A 24,851-nucleotide genomic window follows, 5' to 3' on the forward strand; every position below is an offset into this window, starting at 1 on the left:
TACTAAGAGGTTTCTATAACCATTCATTGTTTTACACTATGGTTGTACTTTCATAATTACAGCCTAATTAAGAAAAGGCTATAAACTGGCACTTTCCCCTGGAAAGCAACTGAACATTATGTCCCAGGAGTGGCAAGTGTATAATAGGTAGTCAATAAATGTTTGGTGGATAAACGCACGAGTGAAGGACTGTGCCTTGAGGATCACAGGCCTTCTCTTATTGCATTTTGCACTTCTAAGATCCTCTCCTGCTACCACAATGTAAAGCACAGGCTAAAGCTACCTGAGCAACAGGGTTGTTCCTGTGACATTTACAAAACCATGCCAACTTTTCTCCAGGCCTAGTCCCAAGGAAGAGTGTCAGCTGCTGGGATGAGTCTTCCCCCTGTCGCCAACCCCTTACCCAGCTCTGTGTGGGGCAGCTCTGGGATGTCCCGCATGATCAACAGGAAGTAGAGGCGGAGTCCCTGGTAGGCGTGAAGGAGCAGCAGGCACAGGTCTCGGTGCCACTTGTGTGCGTGCTGCATGCAGTTCTCTGAGGGGACGTAGAAGCTTCCCTGCAGGTGAAACACAAAACAAGAGCTGAGGAACGGCACCCCGGCCCAGGCACCACAGGGCTCTGACCCTCCACCCACCTGCTCCAACATTCACAAAATGTTTGGAAGTTCAGAGAAGGAAGTCGGCCAAGTCCTGAGAAAAACTGAGAAGTGGTTGAAGATTCCAGGAAGAAAGAGATCTGCATTTGAGTCTCTTCTTTATCCCTCCATGTGGGTAGAGCATTAACATCTGCCATACTTTTGTCTTATCATGTTCAAATTAAAACAATAAAATAACAGCAATAATAATAACAATGGTAATGAATGATGATGATGATAATGATAATAATGAAGATGACACTGACCTCACAGGTTTGTGACAACTGAGTGCCCTTACTGACAAGCTTTCAAACCTCCCCGCCCCCACTGCGGGGTGCGCCCTAAAGGGAGGTCAGGGAACAAATGGCAAGTGGCGGTAAGGCTCCTTTTCACTTTCCACAGGGAGGTGAGGAACTAAAAAAAGACCCTTGTGGCAGGTGGGTGAGCAGTAGATAGTGCTGAAATGGGGGAAAAAATGTGTTGTGAAATAGGAAGAAGTTGTGAAGTTAGGTAATCAAGTTGACAGTGTGCCTTGTAAGAGGCTCTGAATGTGAGCAGGCAGTGTTGGAACACTCTACACATTATATTTTATTTGTAAATGTAGAATGGATTAAACTGGCAGAATTACAAAGTAGTTGTTCAACAAAGAAAAGACATCTAAGTCCACAATTGACTCAGAGACCCAGGAATGATGAAACAGGACAGTTTTGAGTTGCCAACTCAAGAAAGAAGGATATCCTGGGGTGAATTTCAGGAGGAATTTGACCTGAGAGCAGAGAAAGGAATTCCACGAGGAAGGGTCTGGGCACAGAAAGTGGGAGTTCCTGAGTAGCATGCTAGAAAACTCCGTGATCTTAGGACCTGCTTGTCCATCTACTGCTCACATGACTGTGATGAAAAAAAGCAATGGCTCATCATGTCCCCATGCTGCCTTGCCTGGCTTGCTGGAAGAAACCCCAGGTGGGGAGTCAATGGAATTTTACTCTCTTGGCTTCTGTGAATTGGTCAGCATAGCCAACGACTGGGGCAGCCCTGTCTTACTTATTCTTTTTTCTCCTTGCTGCCATCTAGGAAGACTGAGCTGGTCTGGTGGGGACAGGACAAGTATGATGAGGGTCTATATACATCTTCATGACATCTGGGCTCCCAATGTTGTCGTGTAGGTGTAATTATACCCACTCTAACCACCAGTTCCTAGTGATTTGGTCATGTGTAATGCAAGGGGTTAAAACTGTGGGAAACTTGGATGGAAAACTCAAGTGCAGTCACCTAGCTCTGAGACTATTATCTTGGGGGAGCTCCCTAGAAAGAGACTGAGAAGATCCTGAGGTGTGCTCTCAGTTGCAACATCTGTGGGCTTGTAAGACGGGACAGATGTTCCAGTTGCATTGCAATATCATGCAGGCACAACAGAGACTCAGCTGATGACATGGGGAGCTCTAGGCCTGAAGAACTGCCTGGCCTCAGGAAAAGGGCTGGGTCTTTGTATTCATGCATTGACAGTCATGGGTGTGGTTTATTTAAAGTGGAAGTATAACCTTGGGTGAGTAGCTTTCTCCGGAGAAAGCAATCCCCAGACTCATTGGGTTGCTGTTGGCCGCCAACATCCCCAGCAGGATAAACAGTGAGTGGCTCAGGCTGAAAGGTGGTCTGGCCATCACACCACATAGTCCATGAGAGAGACCCTCTGCAGTAACTATACCCCCAGCCCCCAGGGCCTCACTCTTCTTGGCTCTGAAACCTAGCCTTGGATTACAAGGTTGCAGGACACTTCTGACTTGAATTTAAGACATTCAACAAGGTTAGGAACCAAAAGACTTGTGTCTTTGATAACTGGAAAATCCAGTCCACTATACCATCTGTATTAACTCGGCACTCAGGGTAATCCATATATTTTTATTTGTCATCTTTCCTATTTTATTATTATATACAGGAAAGCCAGTAAATTTGTAGAAAGACTGGCAGAACTTGTGCACAGCAAAGAGTGTATCAGACCACCTAGGTCTGTAGAGAAGGAAGGAAACCACTGCATATGAAGCCTCTAGATAGTTCCATGACCCTTTTTAGTTCCTTTGCTCTCTAGCAAGCACCATAAAAGGCAGATTATCTTCAAAACAGAATGTAGATAGGTTTTTTAAAAAACCTTCAATATCACCAAAGTAAACAAAACATAAAGTGTCCCATTCTTCAGAAACCAATAAATTTTCAGAGATCCTTCTGGAATACCTGTACATATGCCCACATGTAGATATGTATGTACACTTATTGCATGTATGTTCTGAAACACACACAGACATACAAGTTGAAGAAGGCTCTGGACATTTCTGTTTCTTGCTTTTATCACTTAACATGTCTTGGAGTTCCTTCTGATCAGATCAAACAATAAGCAATAGGAACTCTTATTTCCATTTTGTAGATCAAAAGACTGTGGCTTAAAGAACTGAATGACTTGTGTGAGGTCACTGTGCTTGCCAGCAGTAGAAATAATTCTCAGAAGTCAAGGTTGAGACGAGGTCATTCTCAGAACGCCATACCTGCCTCTGAAACCTTGCCTGGTAGACAGCAGGTGCTCCACAAAGTCCGCCTGCTCTGACGGAGGCATTAATTTAAGTCCTGCAGTATCTCCATTAGCTGTGACTAAGCAGAAAGGAAAGCAGAAAAGGAATTAACAAAGGCACAAACCCAGTAGTCACGGGTCTCCAGTTGGCTTCAAGCAGCTCTGAGAATCCTGTTTTCTGGCCCTGCTCCCTGCCCACAGCTCCATTTCCTTATCACTGCTGCCTCGTTTTGAAAGTGCTTCAGGATTCATTGAAGAAGGCAAGGGATCTACAAAGTCTGTTATTAAGTCTGACTGTCAAAACGTGGCTCCAATATCATATGGACTTTCCGAGAGAGACATAAAGAAAGCTTTGGGGAAACTTCATAAGACTGATTCACTATGGCTATTGAGATAATAACAAGCAAATATGCTAATCTAAAGAGAAATCCCGAAATATTCACATATGGCTGGAGATTATTATAGCCAAAACAAAACAACCTCCAGTCCCCATAAATTACTCAACAGCGCAACTTTTTGAAAGTGAGTGGTATGCTGCAGAAAATCTCATTAGGCAGCCCTGCAGGCCTGCAGAGCCCACGTCAGAATGGAAAGGCCAAAGTGCCTCCACTAGATTACATGAAGTGGGTTGAAAAGCCTTGCACAGACTCCCTAGCACAAAACACGAACACATTAACAACACTCTTTTTGGCATTCTGGGATGAAAATCCTAAATAACAAAACAAGAATCAAGCAAGCAGGCACACCATGAAGCTGCAGTGTGAACTCACAAATAGGCTTCTGGCCAGGGTCAGCTCCATGACAGGTACACGATAAGAGATGGGTGTCTCTCCCTTTTTGAAATTGAAGTAAGTCTGGTGTAAGTGGGAACATTTTGCATCATTACATAAGGAGTTTGGAGCATGGGCCACAAGGCTTAAGAGTCTTCGTTTTAAGACACACTGGAGTTCCCACTTCCTACCCACTTCCTACCAATGTCAGCTTGGACAGAGCTCCTCCTCTCCCTGCACTGCTAGTACATTATCTATCAAGAGGGGTTAGTCCTGAAATTGACATCATTGGGTTGCTATTAAAGATTAAATAAGACCATTCAGCCAAAATACTGGCCTAAGTAAGTCCCAGTGTAAAGTCAGGGCACACTAAAAGGAACGTTTGTACTTGGGACATATTTATTGATAGCCTCCATGAACGTGTCTGTGGATTGCACACTTAAAGTCCATCGAGAGCTCTGCAGGGACATGGTGCAATCTGAACACAGAATCTGGTGTCAACTTGCTCATGGACAGGTCCCTCACTAACAGGGTGCCTGAGCTAGTCCTTTAGCATTGTAAGTGCTAGTTTCCTAACATGGAAATTGGGATTAAGATACCATTGAAATGCTTAGAACAATGTCTGGTTTGTAGCTAAGTACTTAATAAATGTTAGTTAAGAAGTTTCATAGCTAGGCACGGTGACTCACACCTGTAACCCCAGCACTTTGGGAGGTAGAGGCTAAAGGATTACCTAAGTCCACGGTTTCAAGACCAGCTTGGGCAACATGGAGAGACCTCATCACCACATTAAATCACAAAATTAACTGGATGTGGTGGTGCACACCTGTAGGATTGCCTGAGCCCAGCAGGCTGAGGCTGCGGTGGCTGTCTAGGCTACAGAGTGAGATCTGACTCAGAAAAAAAAAAGAAATTCTACATTCTACCTCATTTATTATCTAACGAAGTATATAAAAATCATACCAGTTAAGCTTACTATCAACCTTTATATAAATACCTCTCAAGTTGACATCTCTAAATCTAATTTCTGCTCTGGGCTCCAGATCTCTATGTTCCAAACTTTTGATCAGATAGCTTGCTTACTTGTCACAAAACCGTTTTATTATTGCTCCCCCCCCCCACTGAATCCATCTCTTCCTTATGGTCTTCCTTAACACACACCCACTTTCCCCAATACCCAAAATTGCCATAGAGTTCATCTAGATTTCAGACTTCTTTCTCACCTCAATAATCTGTAATAAAGTCTTGATGGTTCTACTTCTAAAATGCTCTTATTTCTGCTCCACTTTGAGTTATCTATATTGCTTATTTGATTTATTAAAAGCATTTATCTAATGAATCTCACTGCTCTGGTCTTTCCATCTGCAGCACCAGTCTGTGCAAGCTGGCTTATATCATTATCCACTCTTTATAAAACCGATTTTATAAATTCAAGTCCCTTGTGTGGCATTCAAGGCCTTTACACCTGAAGTTCGACCACATTTCCAGACTCATCTTCTGTCTCTCTTGTTTCCCTCAGGGCTTTAGTTGCACTTCTTCTCTCGGGGGCTTGTCCTATTTCTTTCTGAAATGTTCTTTTCCTAACCCTTCTAAATGAACTGCTACTCACCACCAAAATGCAGGTCAAATATTGTCTCCTTTTTGAGATTCTTCAACCACGTCCTCTTCTACAATTCCTCATACATACCTCAATGGACCAATTATTCCTGTGCCTCTCTCTTTTTAATACTTCCTGAACTCTTTGGGGATGAAAACAGTGTGTTACTTGTCTTTGAACCTGAAACACCTGGCAAACAGATATTTACTGACCACACAGAGCATGAGTGAACAACTGAGGGAACTGCAGCATTTTCTACAACATCACACAGCATCACTGCAACATCATGACAAGACTTGATGGACATAAACTTGGTATTAAGGTCCAACTTATCCTCACCTCCCCCTACTTTAGACCTGTGAGACTTTCACACATTTTTGGAATTTGGATTAGGATTTCCTCAAATATTATACTAATAATGTTATAGATATGTATGTCCTATATAAATACACTTGTTTATACTTTATATGGAATATGCATGAATGCAATCTGATTTTTACTTGGCATATGGTAAACATGGACAACTATTCAAAATAATAATTCCAACAGACTCATAAAAGACATTTTAAATAAAAAGTACCAATAACTTTTTTGTATTACAATTATGAGAGAGTGCATAAATGAAAGTGGCTTTTAATATTCTAGAGGTTTATTTGAAAAAGAAATGCAACCTCTATCAGACCTCAAAATCTAGAATGCCATTAATAGTAGCTACTGTTCATTGTGTGTCTGCTGTGTACTTGATACTATTTTTAGTCCCTAGATTCCTTCTCTTGGTAATTCAGTGAGTTTTACATTATAATCCTGTTTTTACTGATAAGAAAACAATAATGATCATATCACAAAGGCATTAAGTAACAGCTAACATTATTTGACCCTATGATATGTCAGGCATTAAGTGCTTTACATGTATTGGTCATTTAATTCTCATGCCAAACATATGAAATATGTCTGATTATTTATGCCCCATTTTGTAGAGTAGCAAACTGAATCTCAAGTGGTAAATAACTTGTTTGCAGGTCTCATGGCAAGCAAAGAATTCAGACCTGATATGGCCCTGGAAGGCCATACACTTTTAATTTTGATGCTGAACTTCTTCTTTGAACTGAGCTTCAGACAGTTTAAATAGTTTGCCTGTGTTCACATATCCAGGAAGCAGCAGAGGTGAGCTTCTAGCTCAGGTCGGGGCCCAGGTTTTAAAAGGAAACCAGCTTCGTAAATTACACAGAGAAACAAAGCCCCTTGTGCTAGCTGTAGCTTTGCTACTAACTAGCTGTGATCTGGGAAAATTACTTTACCTTTCCGGCTCTTTAATACCTTCTCTGTTGGCCACAGATTGCTGAGGTTTTAGTCAGTAATTCATAAATTTTGTGTCCCAGTACTCTGGATTGGGGTTTCTAGCTGTGAGTTGAACTACATGTACTTCTTGACAAAATTTAAAAACAGAAAAATCACAAATGATGTTTTCATATTAATACATTGACTTTGATGTTACCCCAGTTGTCTCTTCACCAGAGACTTTATCTGAGCAGGAGGAAAATAGCAAGATCCACCAGACTGGGATTGAGGCATGGGCATGGGGAAGGCAGTTCAGAGTCCTGGGTCTAGGTCACATTGTGACCCAGGCATTTGCTCCGTTCTGCACACCTGTACTTGCTGCCTTCTGCTACACATAACTCCACCATCAAAGGATCGTATCATGTCTGTTTAATGATCATGAAAAGACTTGTATGGCTCTAGCTATATAAGAATCAAACTTGGTTTTGTGTCTGTCTCCCTCTGTAAGTTTATTATGCCCCTGTTTCCCTCATGGAAACCAGGAACAACATATTACCCATCTTCTACTCCAAGCTATTTTCACCTAGTTGGCAATTCCTCTGTGTAGTTGATTGAAACAATACTTGTAAAAGATGAAGGTCTCAGTGAATCTTGAGATGTCTTCAGCTCTCTAAAGGTTACTGAGCCAAAGTCAGTGGATGGAAGTTGCAGGAAGGCACATGTTATGAGTAAGGACATCCATTGGTGCAATAATCCTGGTTTCTCTCTGACCATTTATTGGGTAAATGGAGGGTTTGGGAAAAGAAATAGGGTTCTGCTTTGTTTTCTCTCAGAGTCATTAATCTCCATTGCCCCCAGCCCTGGGGTAGGCTGGTAGAGGAGGTGTTCTGCAAGGAAGGCCTGTAACTGTCTAACACTGCTGTACAGGGATGGGTATGGAGGTAATTCTATGGCTTACTATTCAGGTATCACCTCGCCCTAAGATGTACGCAGGAGTCTCCAACTTGTCTTCTCCGATTGGTTCAGCACTCAGTTGGGAAAAGAAGTGTCCCTTCACAGTCAACAACAGATTCGCTCTCCTAGATGATGTCACTGACACTATCACCATTGCACTGTGAACAGACCCCCTCAAAAGCCTCATATCACCTGGGGTGCTCAGGAATGGGGGGCACACAGGATAGTTGCTCAGTGTAGGGTAGAGGATTGAAATAGACCAATGGGTGGGGTTCTCACTTCAACACAGATTTTTTTTGTTCAGAGCAGTTTTATATACTGGGTTCTGCATAGGAATTTGTTTGAAAAAGAATTCATCAGTTCAAAAAACACGAAAAAAAGCTTGAAAACTACTATACTAAATAAGGTTCAGGGTTCAGATTTTCTATCATGATCCAGAAGAAAGACGACAAATTATTTGACTGAAAATCAGACCTTAACATCCTTGTTGCTCATGGTTTTCATTCCCGATCTCTAAATATCCATTTCCCTCCCTCTCTATTTTGTAGGTTTGTTTTAAACATATTTTTTAAATGATGATGTTTGATCCAGTTTACTTCAAAGCCATTATAAGGTGATTTTTTTAAACTTATATTTTGTGGGCAAAGCAACAGCATTCCATAAAAATATCAATGTACTTGGAATTAGAGGAGAGACCTGAGGTCAAGGAGTCAAGTCCAGGCTTTGCTCCTAACCTTGGACAGAAATTTTGCTCTAGCACTTTGGACAAGGACTTAGCTGCCCTCAGAGGGCAAGAGTGAGGATAAGGGGAACAATTATTTGCCATCCATAAAGCACAGCAAACACTAGTCTTGTTATATTGTGACTACTATTGAAATGAATCCTTCCACTGATGTACTTAAGTAATGTTATTTTCTTCAGTAAATTGGTCAATTCTTCCCTCACCAAGAGATTCTGACCTATCTAGAACTTTAAAAAAATGATAACTTTTTTGTAATTAAATAAGTTGATATATTGTCTATGAATAATTCATAATCACCTTGTAAATTACCTTAATACCTTATGATGCATGTTGCATGAATGCATACGCTGTTGCTATTAATCTGTTTGACTTTAGAGACTACGTTTCCATAGGTGAAATACTGTGATTAGGTTACTTTTTGTTCTTCAGCAAATCATTGGGGTCAGTGCAGTTTCATTTGCCCTCGTGATCCTAATTGCTCTCTCTTTGGTGCTTCTTATGTACCCATAACTGTGGGAAGCATTTGAATTTCAAAGGTTAATAAATACTGTCCCCACCTGGAGAAGAGTATACTCAAGGTGGAAAAGGAAGAAACACAAATACACAATTGTGGTGCAATACAGAGTCATATTGGAAGGAACTTTAGAATGCCATGAGTGTGTCATCGGGCACACACAACCATTAAATGGCAGGAGTAAGGAAGGCTTCCTGGAAGAGATGAGACTGCAGTTGAATTTTGAAGGGTGAGGTAGATATACAAAGAACAAAGGGAAGGCATGCCAACCACAGAAACTATCATAACCAAAGACACAGAATGACTGAAAGAACAAAGTGTATGGAAGTATCACTAGATGTGGGCTGCTAGAGTAAAATGAATCTAGGAGAGAGAAGTGGAAAATGAAACTCAGCAGATAGGCTGTACTGGGTTATGAAGTACCAGGCATAGTAAGTGGATCAAGAATCAGTTCCCAGAAACTCAGTCACACATATGCAATGTACAAAACATGTGATAATGTGGCCTTCGAGGAGAGGCGGGAAGGACTAGTGGGCATTTATTGAGATGTGTTTCTGGCTTCTCGCAGGTCATGGCTGCTGATCTCATAAACCCTTAAGAGAGACAGAATCATGAAGTACAAAAAAGTGAGAAAGTGAAAATAGGCCCAGAAATATTGTCAATGATGCCCAGCTCCATAATTGCTGAAAGACGAGTCTCAAATTCCAAAATTGCACAGCTTGGCTCAAAAGCCAAGCTCTTTATCCCACAAAGTACTCTTCTAAATTCACAATCAAAGCCCCTAAATTGAAAGGTGGTTTCTCAACTGAGGAAGAAGACGGCCATGAGATAAATCAGATTAATTATTCAGCATGTGATAGGTCAAACAATGATTACTCCTATCCTCAAGAGGCTAGTTCCAAGATCATAAACTCAGATGTATCTGCAGAGTATATGAGCTGCCTATTCCAGTGCCTCAGGACATTGTGACCATCGTGCCTGTTTCTGCTTTGAAAGTTGCAAAGGTTCACTATGGTGCTTTAAAAATTCAAAATTTTACTCTTTTGCGATTTTAATTATAAAAGATATTAGATTCATGACACTGGGGCAGCCATAGAGTCAGCAACAATAATGACTCTCTTATTTTGAGTTTTGAGGTCTCTTGTGTGAATTTGGTCTGTGTCTCTCCCCCTAGTACTTTTGACGGACTTTCTACAAATGGTGCATTCTGCAAGGAACCAGAAAAGTAGACCAGAGTAGACCAGCATGGAAACCATGCTCTGTTCTGACACCAAGCATATATACCCATGAGGCTCCTCAGAAACCTCCTTACCTGAGCCTTACAGAGCATCCAGAACTACAGTGTCTCCAGATTGGACGATCAGTATCAGGCATAACTGTGACTTGAATGAGGGGTGCTGGTCCCAGAGCCCTTGCTTCTAACCACTACCAAGCCCTTTCTTTCTAGAAATGATGCTCAGTGATTATGCTGGTTCCCTCTTGTCCCCTACAGAAAACAGACCAGACTGTTCTGAGGGATTATTAAGCCACATGGAAGCCCACTTAATGGACCTTATCATATTAGAATGTTTAGTTCTATGGAAAACTAGCTCAAAGTGTGTCTGGCTTTTATTGAAATAACTACAGATATCATAGTAACCAAATAATAGTATTGCATTATAAATCATAGTTACTTAGAGATTTTAAATCAACTCTGTAAGGTATGTAGCACTTTTAGCCTTGTTTTGTGGCTACAGGGAGAGAGTGGGAGATCTCTCAGGCAATGTTAGGAATCAAGAGTTTCCTTTAAAAAGTATCAAAATTAATAAACTAAAAATAATCTAAAACATTTTAAGTAAAATTTGGATCATGTAGACCGTGATGCATTCAAATATCACTGTACAGTTTTAGTAGCTGCATTTGCATAGGGCTTAAGATGGAATTGCTAAACATATGGCCACTGAAGTGACGATATTTATATTAAATGGCAATACTTTTTAATTGAGACTAGGGCATTTGACTTGTATTTAATGTTGTCTGCGTTTATTGCTAGTAATCTGTTGATTCTATGAGCTCCTTCTATATGGCATATATATATATATATATATATATATATATATATATATATATATATATATCTGCAGTGTACCTGTGATCCCTTATTGCCACTACAAAAAAAAAATCAATACAAAAAAAAATCAATAATAGCAATTGCCTATGAACAACGTTGTGAGGAGAACTAAGGCAGGTAATTTAGGCAAGATGCTTAAAAGAGAGTATGGCAAAGGATGGACACCTGGTAAGAAAAAATAGGTATTTGTATTAGGAGGACACAGAAGAAAGGCATGCAGTCCAGATTGCAGGTGTGGGAGAAGCAATGATCCTCAGATAGAGTTCTGAAGTGCAGAGAAAGGACAATTCAGAGGGCTCATCTGGTAAAGCGACAATGCTAGATTACATTGGCAATTGCACCGTACAAATGCTGTTCCTATTTCCCTCTGCTGAAGCGACTGAGACATAGATAGAAAAAGAACTAGAACCCTATTTCCTCAGTCTTCCCAACACACTTGCCCCTCTTTCTTTTGTTTTTCAGGATTGTAGACAGAGTTCTCAAACAATGTGCATAGCCCATCTCACAATGGCGTCTATTAACAATAATAACTCTGCAGATAATCGTTCTTTAATTAAGGTGGCTGAAGTCAATATATCAATCCAGTGTAGAAACACTTAACAATCCACATCTGAAAATGCCAAATCTATCTATTAAAACATTTATAGCTTTGGCACATTTATTTTCTAGTGTTTTACTTCCATTTGTTCTTCATTAAAAGCAATTCCCCTGACTGTGTGCAACGTTCAGCAATTTTGTTAGCAGTTGGCAAATTGGATTCTTAATATTTAATCTAATTGGGAACAACATTACACAACTCAAACTGAACAAGCAATTTAGTTGTCAGATCATCATAAAACCACAAACACCTTTCTGATGAATATCTTTATTTTTACAGTCTTGCTTGAAGGAAGGTTTGATTTAAAGGAAAAAATGTCCTTTTCCAATTTAATCAGATGTACATATGTCTCTTAATAATTACCAAACATTTGTTATGTGTGATATTTTAAAAATGTGAGACATTGTGTGTTGAGTGAAATAATCAAAGACTCCATCCCCAGGGTGAAAATTGTAAACCGTGAGATTGTGAGCAAGAGATGTGGCTCCTGAAACCTCCACTTCTCATGTGAAAATGCTGAATATATCTATTAAAACAATTTTAGAATGAGACAACACTTAGTGCATAAAATTGGTGACAAGACTGAATTATATAGTAAATCAAACAACTGTTATGTATTAAGTTGATCTCCTTTGCATATTTCTGTGTATAGTATTAAATACACCATATAATAACTCAATAAATAGTAGCCACAATGAATTAATAATTATAATTATCATCATAGTTAATTCTATGATTTTTGTTAATACCATCATAATGTCAATAGCACGTCATCACTTTTTCCCTCTTAATTAGGCCACACTCAAGAATTACAGACCTGTAGACCCAGGGACTCAAAAGGCTGAGGGGTAAGGATTACCTTGAGCCCAGGATTTTGAGGCTGTTATGAGTTATGATCACATTTGTGAAAAGTCACTCCATACCAGCCTGGGCAACATAGTGAGACCCCCATTTAAAAAAAAAAAACCATATATATATATATATATATATATATATATAGTAAGAGTTATAGGAGTCAGACAGATGGAGGAACGAGGAGAAGATGGTTAGATTCCATGTGTTGTTTTCATAATTCCCTCTTGCTTTAATTGAAGCCTTTCGTTGCTTTAAGACTTGGCTCCCGGATCTGGCAGAAACATCCTTTAGAGATAGAATATTAGCTTGTTAAAGATCAAATGTGGAGGAAGTTTATATCCTTTGCATATTTCTGTGTATGGTTTAGGTAACAGAAGGTTGTAAGAGGTGAAACGAATGGGAATGGACTGGGAGGTTTCATAAAGGAGGAAAGGTGCAGTTAACTCACTTAGGAGTAGAGAGGAAGCAAGAAGCTTCACTGGATTGGAACCCACCTAGAGGATAGCGCCAAGTTGGCATTCAGGAGGAATATCCCTGAAGATTTGTGGCTGCAAGTCTGCCACCACTGGACTCAAAGTAACATTTCACACACCCTAATATGTTTGTGAACAGAATGGGAGTTGGAAAGCATAGCTGTTTCTATACCATGATATCACGTGGGGTCTATTATGGATAGTGTCATTGTGGAGGCCTTTTCAGCCCAGGAACCAAAGCGTGCTTCTGTGGTTTCTCATTAGCCCTGACTTTAGTCTCTTCAAAACCAGCCTGCTCGGTCCCTGAAACAGTCTCCCATCCCAACCTGGCTGCCTCTGTACTCTATACCTTCAACTTGCCAAATTCATGTCATAGATGGCCAGGTGTTTCTCAACAGAGATCCCAGTAAATGAGTTTATCTCCTTTTGGGAACTACTCTGCCATTCCCTGACTCAAAAAACTACTTTTATCATGACTTGTATACCAAAGCAAGAGACATGTCCATCAAGAAGAGTTTCAGATGTTTTCAGTCTTAACTATGGTTAGTATTATTATGAATAGCCACATTTTAAAATTAAGTAGACTATACACACAGTATGCTTAGCATAGTACACATATGCATTTAATCAAGAATCATTTATTGGGCCTTGTTTCTGGGCTAGGCATCAGGCGGAGCTCTGTTAGGAAATGAAAAGATCAGTTGTATATGACTTCTAGATTCAAGACCCCTGTAGTCTAGCATGTGAGGCAGCACATAGATGAGTTATTACAGCAGTTTTTGTAAGTGCTATGATAAATTTATGCACAAATTCTATCTGTGCTATTGCAGCACAAAGAAAGACTTCTGCATTATTCTGAGGTCAGTTAAAACAAATGCCTTGCAAAAAAAATGACCCTACCATATAAAATAAATAGCCAGATAGACAGGAGGAAGAAAATTCCAGTTGTATAGGTAAAGGCACATTTAAAGGAAAACCTTTGGTAGCCGTGAAAAATCAAATGGATATGATTTTAGCAGACGCACATAAAGGGATAAGGTGAAGGTGAGTTTAGACTTAAAGGCATAAGGCAATATGAAGGTCACTCTTGTTTGTCATGATGATAAATTTGAAGTTTCTCCCATCAAATTATCCTTTGGTGAAGATGGAGCAGAGGGAAGAGGATCAGAAGAAAAGCAGCAAGTTGAGATCTGTGTACATCTAGATAAGAAGCAATTGATTTTAACCTACATTTAGTCAGTGGAAGAGGAAGGGAAAGAGGCACAAAAACAACGATATTTAGAGTTTGTAGGAACCAGTCACTGTTGTGGCTATAAGAGAGAAGAAGAGATTGAGAATGATCCTGAGGTTTCTGGTGACTCACTTAAATAAACAAAACATATTTTTTTAAAAAAGCTTTAGGTACCAGGAAGATGACCCAGCTGAGCAGATGTGATGGTTAAGATTAAATATATAGAGTATAGCCTGAGTCCACAGGTTCGAGACCAGCCCAGGCAACTTGGTGAGACCTCGTCTCTACAATAAATCAAAAATTAGCTGGGCATGATAGCATGCGGCTGTAGTTCTGACTACTTGGAAGGCTGAGGCGGAAGGATTGCTGGAGCCCAGCAGGTAGACGCTGGGGTGGCCGTGAGCATGCCAAGCATGCCACTGTACTCCTGCCTGGGTGTCAGAATGAGACTCCAACACACACACACACACACACACACAAATACATATATATACACACATATATATATATATGTATGTATATGGAGACAGAGAGAGAGAGAATGAATAACAGTCTGGGCTCAAATCTTAGCATCACCATTCACAATCTTCCAGACTGTACAATAATTTCTTATCTCTCTGTGCCAAAGTTTCCTTATTCACAAAACAAGGAAAATGCTAATACCTTCCTTACAGAGTGCTAATAAAGAGTAAATCAGATAATGTGTGCAAAGGCTTACTATAGGGGCTAGAAAGCAATAAAAGCTTAAAATATTTAACTAACATTATTATATTAATTAATTGAAAGTCTGGACTCTGATCTGAACATAAGCCATAGGACCATAGTTTTTATATCTCTCTAAATTCACTTGCCATGATCATTGGAGACAACTGTTATGTAGCCAACAGAACATTAGACTTGGAGTCGTTCCAGTATCCAACCTTTTCAGATGGACAATTTCACACAAATCACTTTCTCTCTCTGGGCCTCTGGTTCCCATTTTATAATAGAGGTCAACACATTGCAGAGGTGTTGCTATACATATTAAATAAAACAAAAGGGTTAAAGTGTTTTGGGACAGAGAGAACATTATAAAACTCCCAAATCCTGTTGCATTACTTGATGCATCCAAGATAATTCTCAGAAAGTGCAACCTAGACACCTTAGGAAGTCTGCATGGGCTCAAGACTCTTTTTCCACCCCATGCCCTACCAAAAGAATGGCTCAGATTCTATAAATGATGCCAAGCAAAAGTTACAGTATTCCCCAAAGCCCCCAGCAGGCATTCAGGCAGCCACGAGCAAGCATAGATTTCCTTGAAAATTCTCCCGGGAAAGAGAACGAGATCAGTATGGAACAGGATACCCTGTGTTACCAAGAGAAAGCCATCAATGAGGCAGAAGGGACAACAAGAGTCAGGAATGAGATTAATTTCCAATATAAAACAGTGGAGTAGACTATGTTAAAATGAACAGTACAGTCATCATGCTACTACATCTACAGACAAGGAATTTGTCTGCATCTGGAAAAATCTGAAGGCTTGGTTCCAATAGGGTTTCACTGCCATGCTTGCTCCAGAAACAGAAAGTCTGGATGGAATGGTGGCAGCGAGTTGCTAGTTGTCAATTGAAACATCAATGACTATGACAAAAATGTTTATGGCGATGCTATCAATGACATTTAGCACCATTGCGGGGGAATGATTAAACAAAAGAGGGCATATATAATCAAGGGTAATTTTTTCAGAATAATTTAAATAAAATTCTTTTCCATGCTATTTATTGAGTTCCAGGTGTCCACTGATGATGACGGTTGCAGCATGAAGACAGACATGTCTTCTCTCATAGAGCCTTCAGTCTGTAGTAAAGACAACTATCTGCAGTGAGATAGGCACTGCACTGAGAGAGAAAGGAAAAGGATGTAGGTAAGGGTTGCCAGGTAATACCTTTCTAAGCAAGCAACATTTGTTCTGGATTCTAAAAGATAGTCAAGGATAAGTTACAAGAAATAAATTATATGATGTGCGTCCTTTCTCACTCATTAGAGCATTAAATACCGAGTGACCTGATATGTTTGTGAAGAAAATGGGACTTGAAAACACAGCTATTTCTATACCAAGCTAAACAGCTGGTGATGGAATATATATCGGAGGATGAGAAATTGCTTCCTAAATTCTGAATCGCTCACAGAAAACTCTGACCTGGTAGTCTTTGCAAGCAGTTCATATAGCATAAACTATATTCTTGGAAGAGAGCTACAACCCTAACCATCATAAAAGGGGGAAACTGAAGCATTAAGACACATGACTAGTAGGCTGCAAAGCCCTCCCAGGACCTTGGGCTATGGATTCCACCAGCTTCTTCACTTTACATTGTATCATCTTGGGCAAATAACACAAATTCTTGTTGCTTCAGTTTCTTGATGCATGTGATAGCATAATAATATCCACTTCATAATTGTGAGGGTTATATGGGATCATCTATGTAAGTGTTGGCTATCATTAATATGATCAACATAAGCATCATCATCATCATCATTATCATTAATCATCATCTAACACCTGACAAGCAACCCCATTTAGGACAAGAATCTGGCAATTGTGTCCACAATTTACCATTCTTTAAATTGGAACTAAATGAAAGAATGTGCTTTATCACTAAAATTACCCACATTTGGCTGGATAGGCATATCTAGATAACAAAACGGTATAGTTCAAAGAGCTCTTAGCTTAAAAGTTGGAAGAACTGACTTGGAATTATAATATTGTCATCTTCGATAAGACAACCCTTGCCTCTGACCTTCCTCATCAAACTATTCATTTGTTCTCTCCTCCATTTGTTTACACCACAATATTCAGTGAATCTCCTCCTATTCGAAAGCACTGGAAGTATTTCACTGTTTAAGTACATAGTCCCTTTCTTCATGTAGCTTTTGTAGTGATAAATATAAAATGGGAAAGAAGAAGTTGAATATTATTGTAAAACAGCCATGGGAAGAAGACAAGAAACTTGAGGGTTTCTTCTAGGCAAGCTTATACATTTAAGAAATTCTAATTTTTGTAGCAAAAATTCTCTTTCCCAAACAATGAGACTATGATGAAAGTCATATTAAATTCCCACCCCTTCATACTAAGAATAATTGGTAGACTTTAATGGGTGAAAATTTAGTATTTATGGAAATATGGTAACTCAGGTCACTTTCAAATGTGTGAGAGATGAGACGCTGGGGGAAAATGAAAGCTAAATCCATGCAAATGTAGTTCTTGAGTTAACCAAAAATTGTCTGTTCACTTGAACAGAGTAATAATTTTACTTCTATTACTTCAAACTGTAGCGATGCTAAAAAATGAGGAAAAAATCAAAGCAGGAGGAGCAAAAAGGAGAAAAAAGGTACTATTTATTCAATATTTACCAGATGTCAAACACTCTAAATACACTAACCATGATGAAAGTCCATGGGGCTAGTGATACGTTCTGCTCAAAATCACAAATTCACTTTGTGCAATACACAGAAGAGAGCAAAATATTTCAGAATTATACGAGGAAGTTAGAATTTGAGCTCAAACAACTGCCTTTAGAAAAGATGCCTGGCTTCTCAGATCGTTCATTTTACATTTGTAGAATGGGGCTCATACTTAGAAATGTTCATAGATGTTAGAAAAGTTAGAAGTGATTATGTTTGCAAAAATCAAACACTGTGACTGGGCACAGTGGCTCAAGCCTGTAATCCAAGCACTTTGGGAGACCCAGGTGAGAGGATTTCTCAAGCCCAGGGGTTCAAGACTAGCCTGGACAACTTGGCGAGACCTTGTCTCTGCAATAAACCAAAAAAAATTAGCCAGAAGTGGTGGTGGACATCTGTGGTTCCAGGTACTTGGAAGGCTGAGGTGGAAGGATCACCTGAGCCCAGCAGATTGAGGCTGTGGTGGCCGTGAGTGTGCCACTGCACTGCAATCTGGGCGACTGAGTGAGACTCCACCCTCCCCCCGCAAAAGAAAAATCAAACACTGTATATAGCACAGATTACTTGCTTTAAAAATGCCTTTCTTCTTTTCTTTTTTCCTGACTACTGAATTTCTTGCCTTCTTCTTCTTTTTTTTTTCTTTTGAGTTGGAGTCTCACTCTGTCACCCAGGCTGTTGTGCCATGGCACTCTCATGGCCAAGACAGCCTCCACCTGCTAGGCTCAGGCGACCCTTCCACCTCAACCTTACAAGTAGCTGGAACTACAGGTGCATGACACCACGTCCGGCTAATTTTTTGATTTATTGTAAAGATGAGGTTTCGCAATTGCCCAGGCAGGTCTTGAACCCCTGGGTTCAGGCAATTATCTTGCCTCCACCTCCCAAAATGCTGGGATTATTGGCATGAGCTGCCATACCTGGTGGATTTCTTGCCTTCTGAAGTGTGCTGCGGCCACCAAATTTACACTCTAGAGGCCCTGTCCAATGCCCTGAACCACCTTTCTGCATGCATGCATACATACATACATACATACATACACACACACACATTTATGATTTAAATGGTGTCTCTAAAGACTAGGCAACACAGCCAAGAAACTGCTTAACTGGTATGAGCAAATATGCCTTTCAAGAAAATTAAATTGAACCAAACTAGAAAGTAAAACCATTTCTAAAATCCCAACAATAAACATAAGTTGAAATGAGTCAAACACATTTGCAGGTGATGATAAATATCATTTGCTTACTTACCAGGCTAACCCAGTGTGCATTGTATCTGCAACTGCCATTAATAACCGCACAGCTGAACACTAGTAATTTGGTCTCCATGGGAACAGAAGGTAATATCTGCACTACTGTTCCTAGATGGATCTTTTATTATTTCAATATTTGAAAAGTGATTTTTCAAGATGAAAGAAACTATAAAATATGTTCAATTATGCATAACATGGGCGATAGAAAGTGTAGGGTTTGAAATACCCATTTGGTCGTGTCTATTTTTCCAGAGAGAAAAGAAGAGGAACCTGAGGGGAAGTACAGGCTGATATTTGGGGGGAAAGATCCCAACTCCCAACTCTCCTGTGATTTCTAGAATTGCTAAGCCTGAAACCTGTCCTTGACAACTTTCATCATAGTGGTGGATTTACTGCCTTTAGTCATTTTACAAAAGTACACGACATACAAGTGAATGCCCAGAACCTTAGTGAACTCCTGAAGACTACTCAGTAATGATACAGTAAGGACCATAACATCTGAGTAAATATTTGAGATGGAGATTGAGAAAATACCAAAGAAGCATGGTTTAAGAAAACAAATGGGTAAGGCCTACTATGTCTCAATTAGTCAAAACAGAAAACCAGAGTCATCCTTGAATTTTTTCTCTTCCTCACCCAGACTTGTTTAATGACTCTCACTCTTTACTTCCCTCTCCCATTTTCTGTTGTCACAGGCATGGGTCTGTGAGATCACTCCAAGGGTGTTCCTCTTCTCTTCTGGTTTCCTTTAGGAACTCATGCCTTAGTGGACACAGGGATAGATATGCATGTGTTTGTGATAAGCAGTTAATCACCTATTCATGTATAACAGCTATGGAAGGCTGACCTTGTGCCCTGCACTCTCTTATGTGCTTTAATATATGAACTTATTTACTTTTGACCCCAAACATATTAATTGTTCTTATTAATATTATTTCTATTTTACAAAGGACTTTAACTCAGGCACAGAGAGGATGATTTGCCTAAATTCATAATACACACACACCACACACACACACTCATGCATGTGCAGAAAGTGGCAGAATGAAGAGTAGAACATAATCAGTCTGGGTCTAGAGTCCATGGTGCCCACTGTAGGTCCTAAAGCAAGCACATAGTTTGAAATGCTTGGATTTCCCAAGGGTGATAACAAGAACTCTCTCAGACATGGCTGAGTCATACTTCCAGCCCAGACTCTAGGACAAACCTTTTGTTTCTTTAGAGTCCTAGGCAAATGTAATTCAAATGTCACTCCAATCAGCAGCTGGAGCGTCTCCCTTTCCCCTGGGGCACCTTGGAAAGGTCCTACTAAGGTCAACTGCTAGTGAGAAGCATTTAGTTGTTGAGCCTGAAGTCTCTGGGGTGGTACTGCCTGGGATTGTATCCTACCTTGTGAATTGCTGATTTTTTGAGATGACTGTGCTTCGATGTCTTCATCTCAAAAATGAGATTATGAATAGTCTGTCCCACAGATTGACATCATAATTAAATGAATAAATAAATGTAAAGAAGTATATCTTGCACATTGTAAGTTCTAAGTAAATATTGATAATGATAGTGAAGTGATGAGGAGGAGGAGAATGGTGGTGATGATGATGAAAATAGCTACATTATCATAAAGGGTTCCCCCAAAACTATTTTAAAGTCCTGTGTTCAAATTTACAGTATAAATTTCAGCTTATGGATTATAAGAAAATAGGAACTAAAACAACAACAAGTAGCTGCACATATATAAATATTCAAAAGTAACATTTGAATAGGAGAATAAGGAAAGTAGGACTACTTCTTCAATCAACAAGGAAAAACAGAGACCACATTTACTCGCCCATCTGAGATAACTCAAATTAAGACAAAATATGCAAAACAATGTTTTTCCAATTTTGGATATCAGGTTGCATAGACTAAAAATGAAGTGAACCCTACTATTGTTTGCTCTAATATATTCCTTGGAGAGAGTTGCTGGGCCATGATGCAGGATAATGAAACTCAGAAAAATCTTGGCACATTCACTGATTTGAAAAATAGAATGTAGAATATAGGGAATCTAGGGGAGCCAGAGTTCACAGGACAGCATACTGGAAAGGAAATCTGAGGAAACAATTTCTAGTGCTCAAACACGACTAAAAATAACTGGTAGACCCACAAACCAGAATGAAAAACCTCACAATTCATGGAATACTGAAAATTCAGAAGAACATTGTCTCAGTCACTGGGTAAAATTAGCCCTAGACTAAAAGCTACTGTAATCTCATCTAACAAATCTTAAAAAGCAAGGCTTGATAATATCACATGAATTCTAAGTAATTATATCTCATTACAAAGCTAAAGAATGCATCTGTGTGTCCATATACTCATCCATACACATACACATTCAGTACTTATTGAGAAAAGATCAATCACAATGCCTAGCATTGAATCAAAACTACTAGACATATTAAGAAATAGAAAAATACAACATATATTCAAGGAAAAAAAATAAATCAATAGAAACTGATTCTGAAATGGCACCCATGATAGAGATTTCTCAGCAAATATAGCTACAGTGAAGAAAAGAAAGTGAGGTGGAGAGTGGGAGGTAAAGACATGGAAGAGGAAAAGGAAGAGGTAGAGAGAGAGACAGAAGGAGAGCTGAGAAAGGGGCAGAAGCAGGAAGATAACAAAGAGATCAGAGAGATAAGGGGATTAACTGACAGGGCAGAGATTCCTGGAGAGAGGATAATACAGACCTAGGGATAGGGGCAGGTAGTGAAAGAATAAAGGACAAAAATGGCATGATAGTAAAGAGAGAACAGTAGCAATCACCTGTTAAACTGCTTCAAAACTCTTATAACAATTTAAAACTTGCTGATATAGTTATGTATTTAATCTATATCCCTCTCAAAGAAAAACCCTTCCATCACAATCCATGTCTGCCTGTCTATTCATGAAGGCAGAATGGCAACTGTTTATTCACTGTAGTTTTACCAGTGGTCACACAGTCTATTGAATATAGCAAGGTGGCCAAAAGTTACTGAATATGTTGATGAAGAAAATGACAAGTGTTACTGTTATTTTAATGACTAGACGATACTAAATATCAAGGGGTTCAGTACAAAAAAACCCCAAAAAACTCTAGGACAAAGGCTAGTAAGTAGCAGAATTCATTTTAAATATAAGTTTCCTACTGGGCAAAGTGGCTCAATCTCAGCATTTTAGGAGGTTCAGATGGAAGGATTGCTTGAAACCAGGAGGTCAAGACCAGCCTAGGACATATAGCAAGACCTCATCTCTACAAATAAATAAATAAATAAATAAAGATATTCTTACTCCAAGACTAGGACTTTCCTTAAAGTCACGAAAAAAAAAATTCTAAAAAAAAAAATTCTATAAAGTAACTCATGACATGCCTTTAACTGTTCAGTGAAGAGTGATTCTTATATAACTGTTCATATTTTCTCAACTGGGGCAATTAAGAGTACAGGCAGGCCCAGGAAGCATTTCTGTTATATTTAGGAGAAAGACACATTTTGTACAAGATGCAGGTGAGTGTGAGACAATGGCATGGACAAGGCTTGACTGTGTGGGAGGCCGCTGCTGGGGACATGAGGTTGCTCACACTGTGTACTAGGCCCTTTTTATGTGCATATTCCAAGATTAGATGCACAGATGTTAGAGAGAGTCTGCCACACTGGTTTTTCTTCTTTATCTTTTCTACTTGTGTCACTTGGGACCAGTTAGTTCTTTTCTCTGAGCCTTAGTTTTCTTGTTTCCAATATGTGAATGGTGATCTCTCCCTTGAAGGTTTATCTTGAGGTAAAACAGGAGAGAATAATAAAAGCCATGTGGTGATGGCTATTCACCTAGGCAAAATTTATGAGGCACCTGTTGCCTTGCAAATGCACATTGAAAGAAAATTACTTCCTCCAATACTTGTAATCTAGGAACGCAATATCTAGCAAGAGAAGGCAAGAAAACAAGCAAAGACAATGAACCATAATGGTTGCAATGGTCGGAGTGAACAATATATTTGGGTCCCAGAGAAGTGTTCCCTAACTCAGTCAGGAGTCAGCAAGAAAGTGAGAAGTGGGATCAAATTTGGAAGGAAAGAACACCTGTGTGGACTCCTGAGGGGGAAATAGGAATTGGTAAGAAAAAGAGGATCCAGAAGTGTCCCCAGGCATAGGAGGCAGCTGATAAAAAAGTGGTGTGAAGGAGCAGATGTTCTTAGGGACCCATGGGTGTGGGTTGGGGGGTATAGACTTGAGGTTCATTTAGTATTCAACAGTAACAAACACATACTTTGCTCAAGTAATTATGCACTGTTATTGCAGAAATTTGTTCAATAGTTTTCAATACTTAGGGGTGTGTGTGTGTGTGTGTGTGTGTGTGTGTGTGTGTGTGTGTGTAGGGTCTGGGCAGAGAAAAGACATCTACACTCTTATAGTTCAAAAGGCCTAGAAGTACAGTCAGATACAGAGATTCAGGTGCACATAAAGACCATGCACTGAGAAGAAAAGTATCAAACTGAGAGACCATAATAGGTCGGAGAGGGAGCTTAGCAAGGACGTGTTTGCACGGGAGTCCAGCTTATACTTATCGCTTGAAAAAAGCACTGGGGTGTGAATTACATGAGTTGAGCTAAACTTGAGGTAAGGGGGATCAGTCTTCTACACCCAGTTTTTCAGGAAGTCCTGAGTTGTGAGTTGTTGTGAGCAGGAGTTGATAAAGTTCTGAACCTTCAACACCAACACTCACAGCAACTGGGTTGTACATAATTCTGGTGAAGGTTATCTGTGCACTCTGTACACAGGAAGGAGGAGGAAATGCCAGTTATAATAGAAGTGTATGATTGTTCCATGGGGGCCTATGGGGGCCTGGATTCATGCTTATTTTGGAAAGGAGTGGAAGTTTTAGCAAAGAAGTGGTATTTGAATCAAGTGTTAGAGGTCGATGACTTTCCCATGGACAGATAAACTACCTCAAAGTTCTAAAAAAACAAATCCAATTCCCCAGACACATAAAATTGTGTGTGTGTGTGTGTGTGTGTGTGTGTGTGTGTTCTTTTTTCACTCATTCTGCAAATATTGAGCATTCCTTTGTGTTGATCATTATGACAGATTCAGGAGATAGTGTGATGAGCAAAAATTTCAATGACACATACCCTCATAAAACTTATAGTCAGTGTTGTAAACTGAGACTAGTGCCCCTAAGGAAAGGAACAGAATTCTGTGGCATCATACCATAAAGAAACCCAACCTAGGTGTATGAAAAGGCTTCTCCAACGAACCCCAAGTAATCAAACTTTAAACTGATCTGAAGAGTGAACAAGGTAAGAGTGCAGATTGTTCAGGAAGTGGGTGCAGAATGTGCCAAGGTTCTGTGGATTGGCAGAGCCTGGTTAAATCAAGGTTTTCTGTGTGGAGCCTGGTCTCTCCAGAGCATGCTTCATGACAAATTCCCCTATCTTTAGCAGGGAGGGTATATTCTCCTCTCTATGGCCTCACCTCCAACATTCACAACTGATCAGACTAGGGCAGACATGTGACTTAAGGGCAGTCCATCCCTAGGATGTCCAGCGACCTTTGACATAGTCATTGCTAGAATCTTTGCTCAAATAGGAATGTTCATCTTTGTCCAAATAAACCTACTCTCTTCCTTTGAGATATGTTCTGGGCAACAGGGAGAAAATCAGCTATGAGGGAGTAGAGGAGGGAAATAAGTAAAAACAAGAGAAATCAGTGAAGCAAGGACAGCCCAGACAGATGACAATGATGCCATGCACGGTAGCATGAACATCCCTGAATATTTCCCTCTCCAGCCCTGGATCCTGCTTTGGATCCAGAATATCTTGCTTCATTCCCTAA

The 24,851-nt window shown here is 39.8% G+C and overlaps 1 protein-coding gene across 1 annotated transcript in view; it reads right to left on the reverse strand.

Moving 5' to 3' along the window:
- LOC103263286 (protein FAM135B) overlaps nucleotides 1-24,851 on the reverse strand; it is an 88,939-nt gene that overhangs the window by 55,450 nt on the left and 8,638 nt on the right. Inside the window, exon 2 of the mRNA XM_008060974.2 lies at nucleotides 404-557. Coding sequence (XP_008059165.1) covers nucleotides 404-527 — 124 coding nt within the window. The 5' untranslated portion in view covers nucleotides 528-557. The remainder of the gene's footprint in view (nucleotides 1-403; nucleotides 558-24,851) is intronic.

Source organism: Carlito syrichta, unplaced genomic scaffold (genome assembly GCF_000164805.1).
Source record: "Carlito syrichta isolate Samal-C Ts95f unplaced genomic scaffold, Tarsius_syrichta-2.0.1 Scaffold304786, whole genome shotgun sequence".
NCBI classification, from domain to species: domain Eukaryota; kingdom Metazoa; phylum Chordata; class Mammalia; order Primates; family Tarsiidae; genus Carlito; species Carlito syrichta.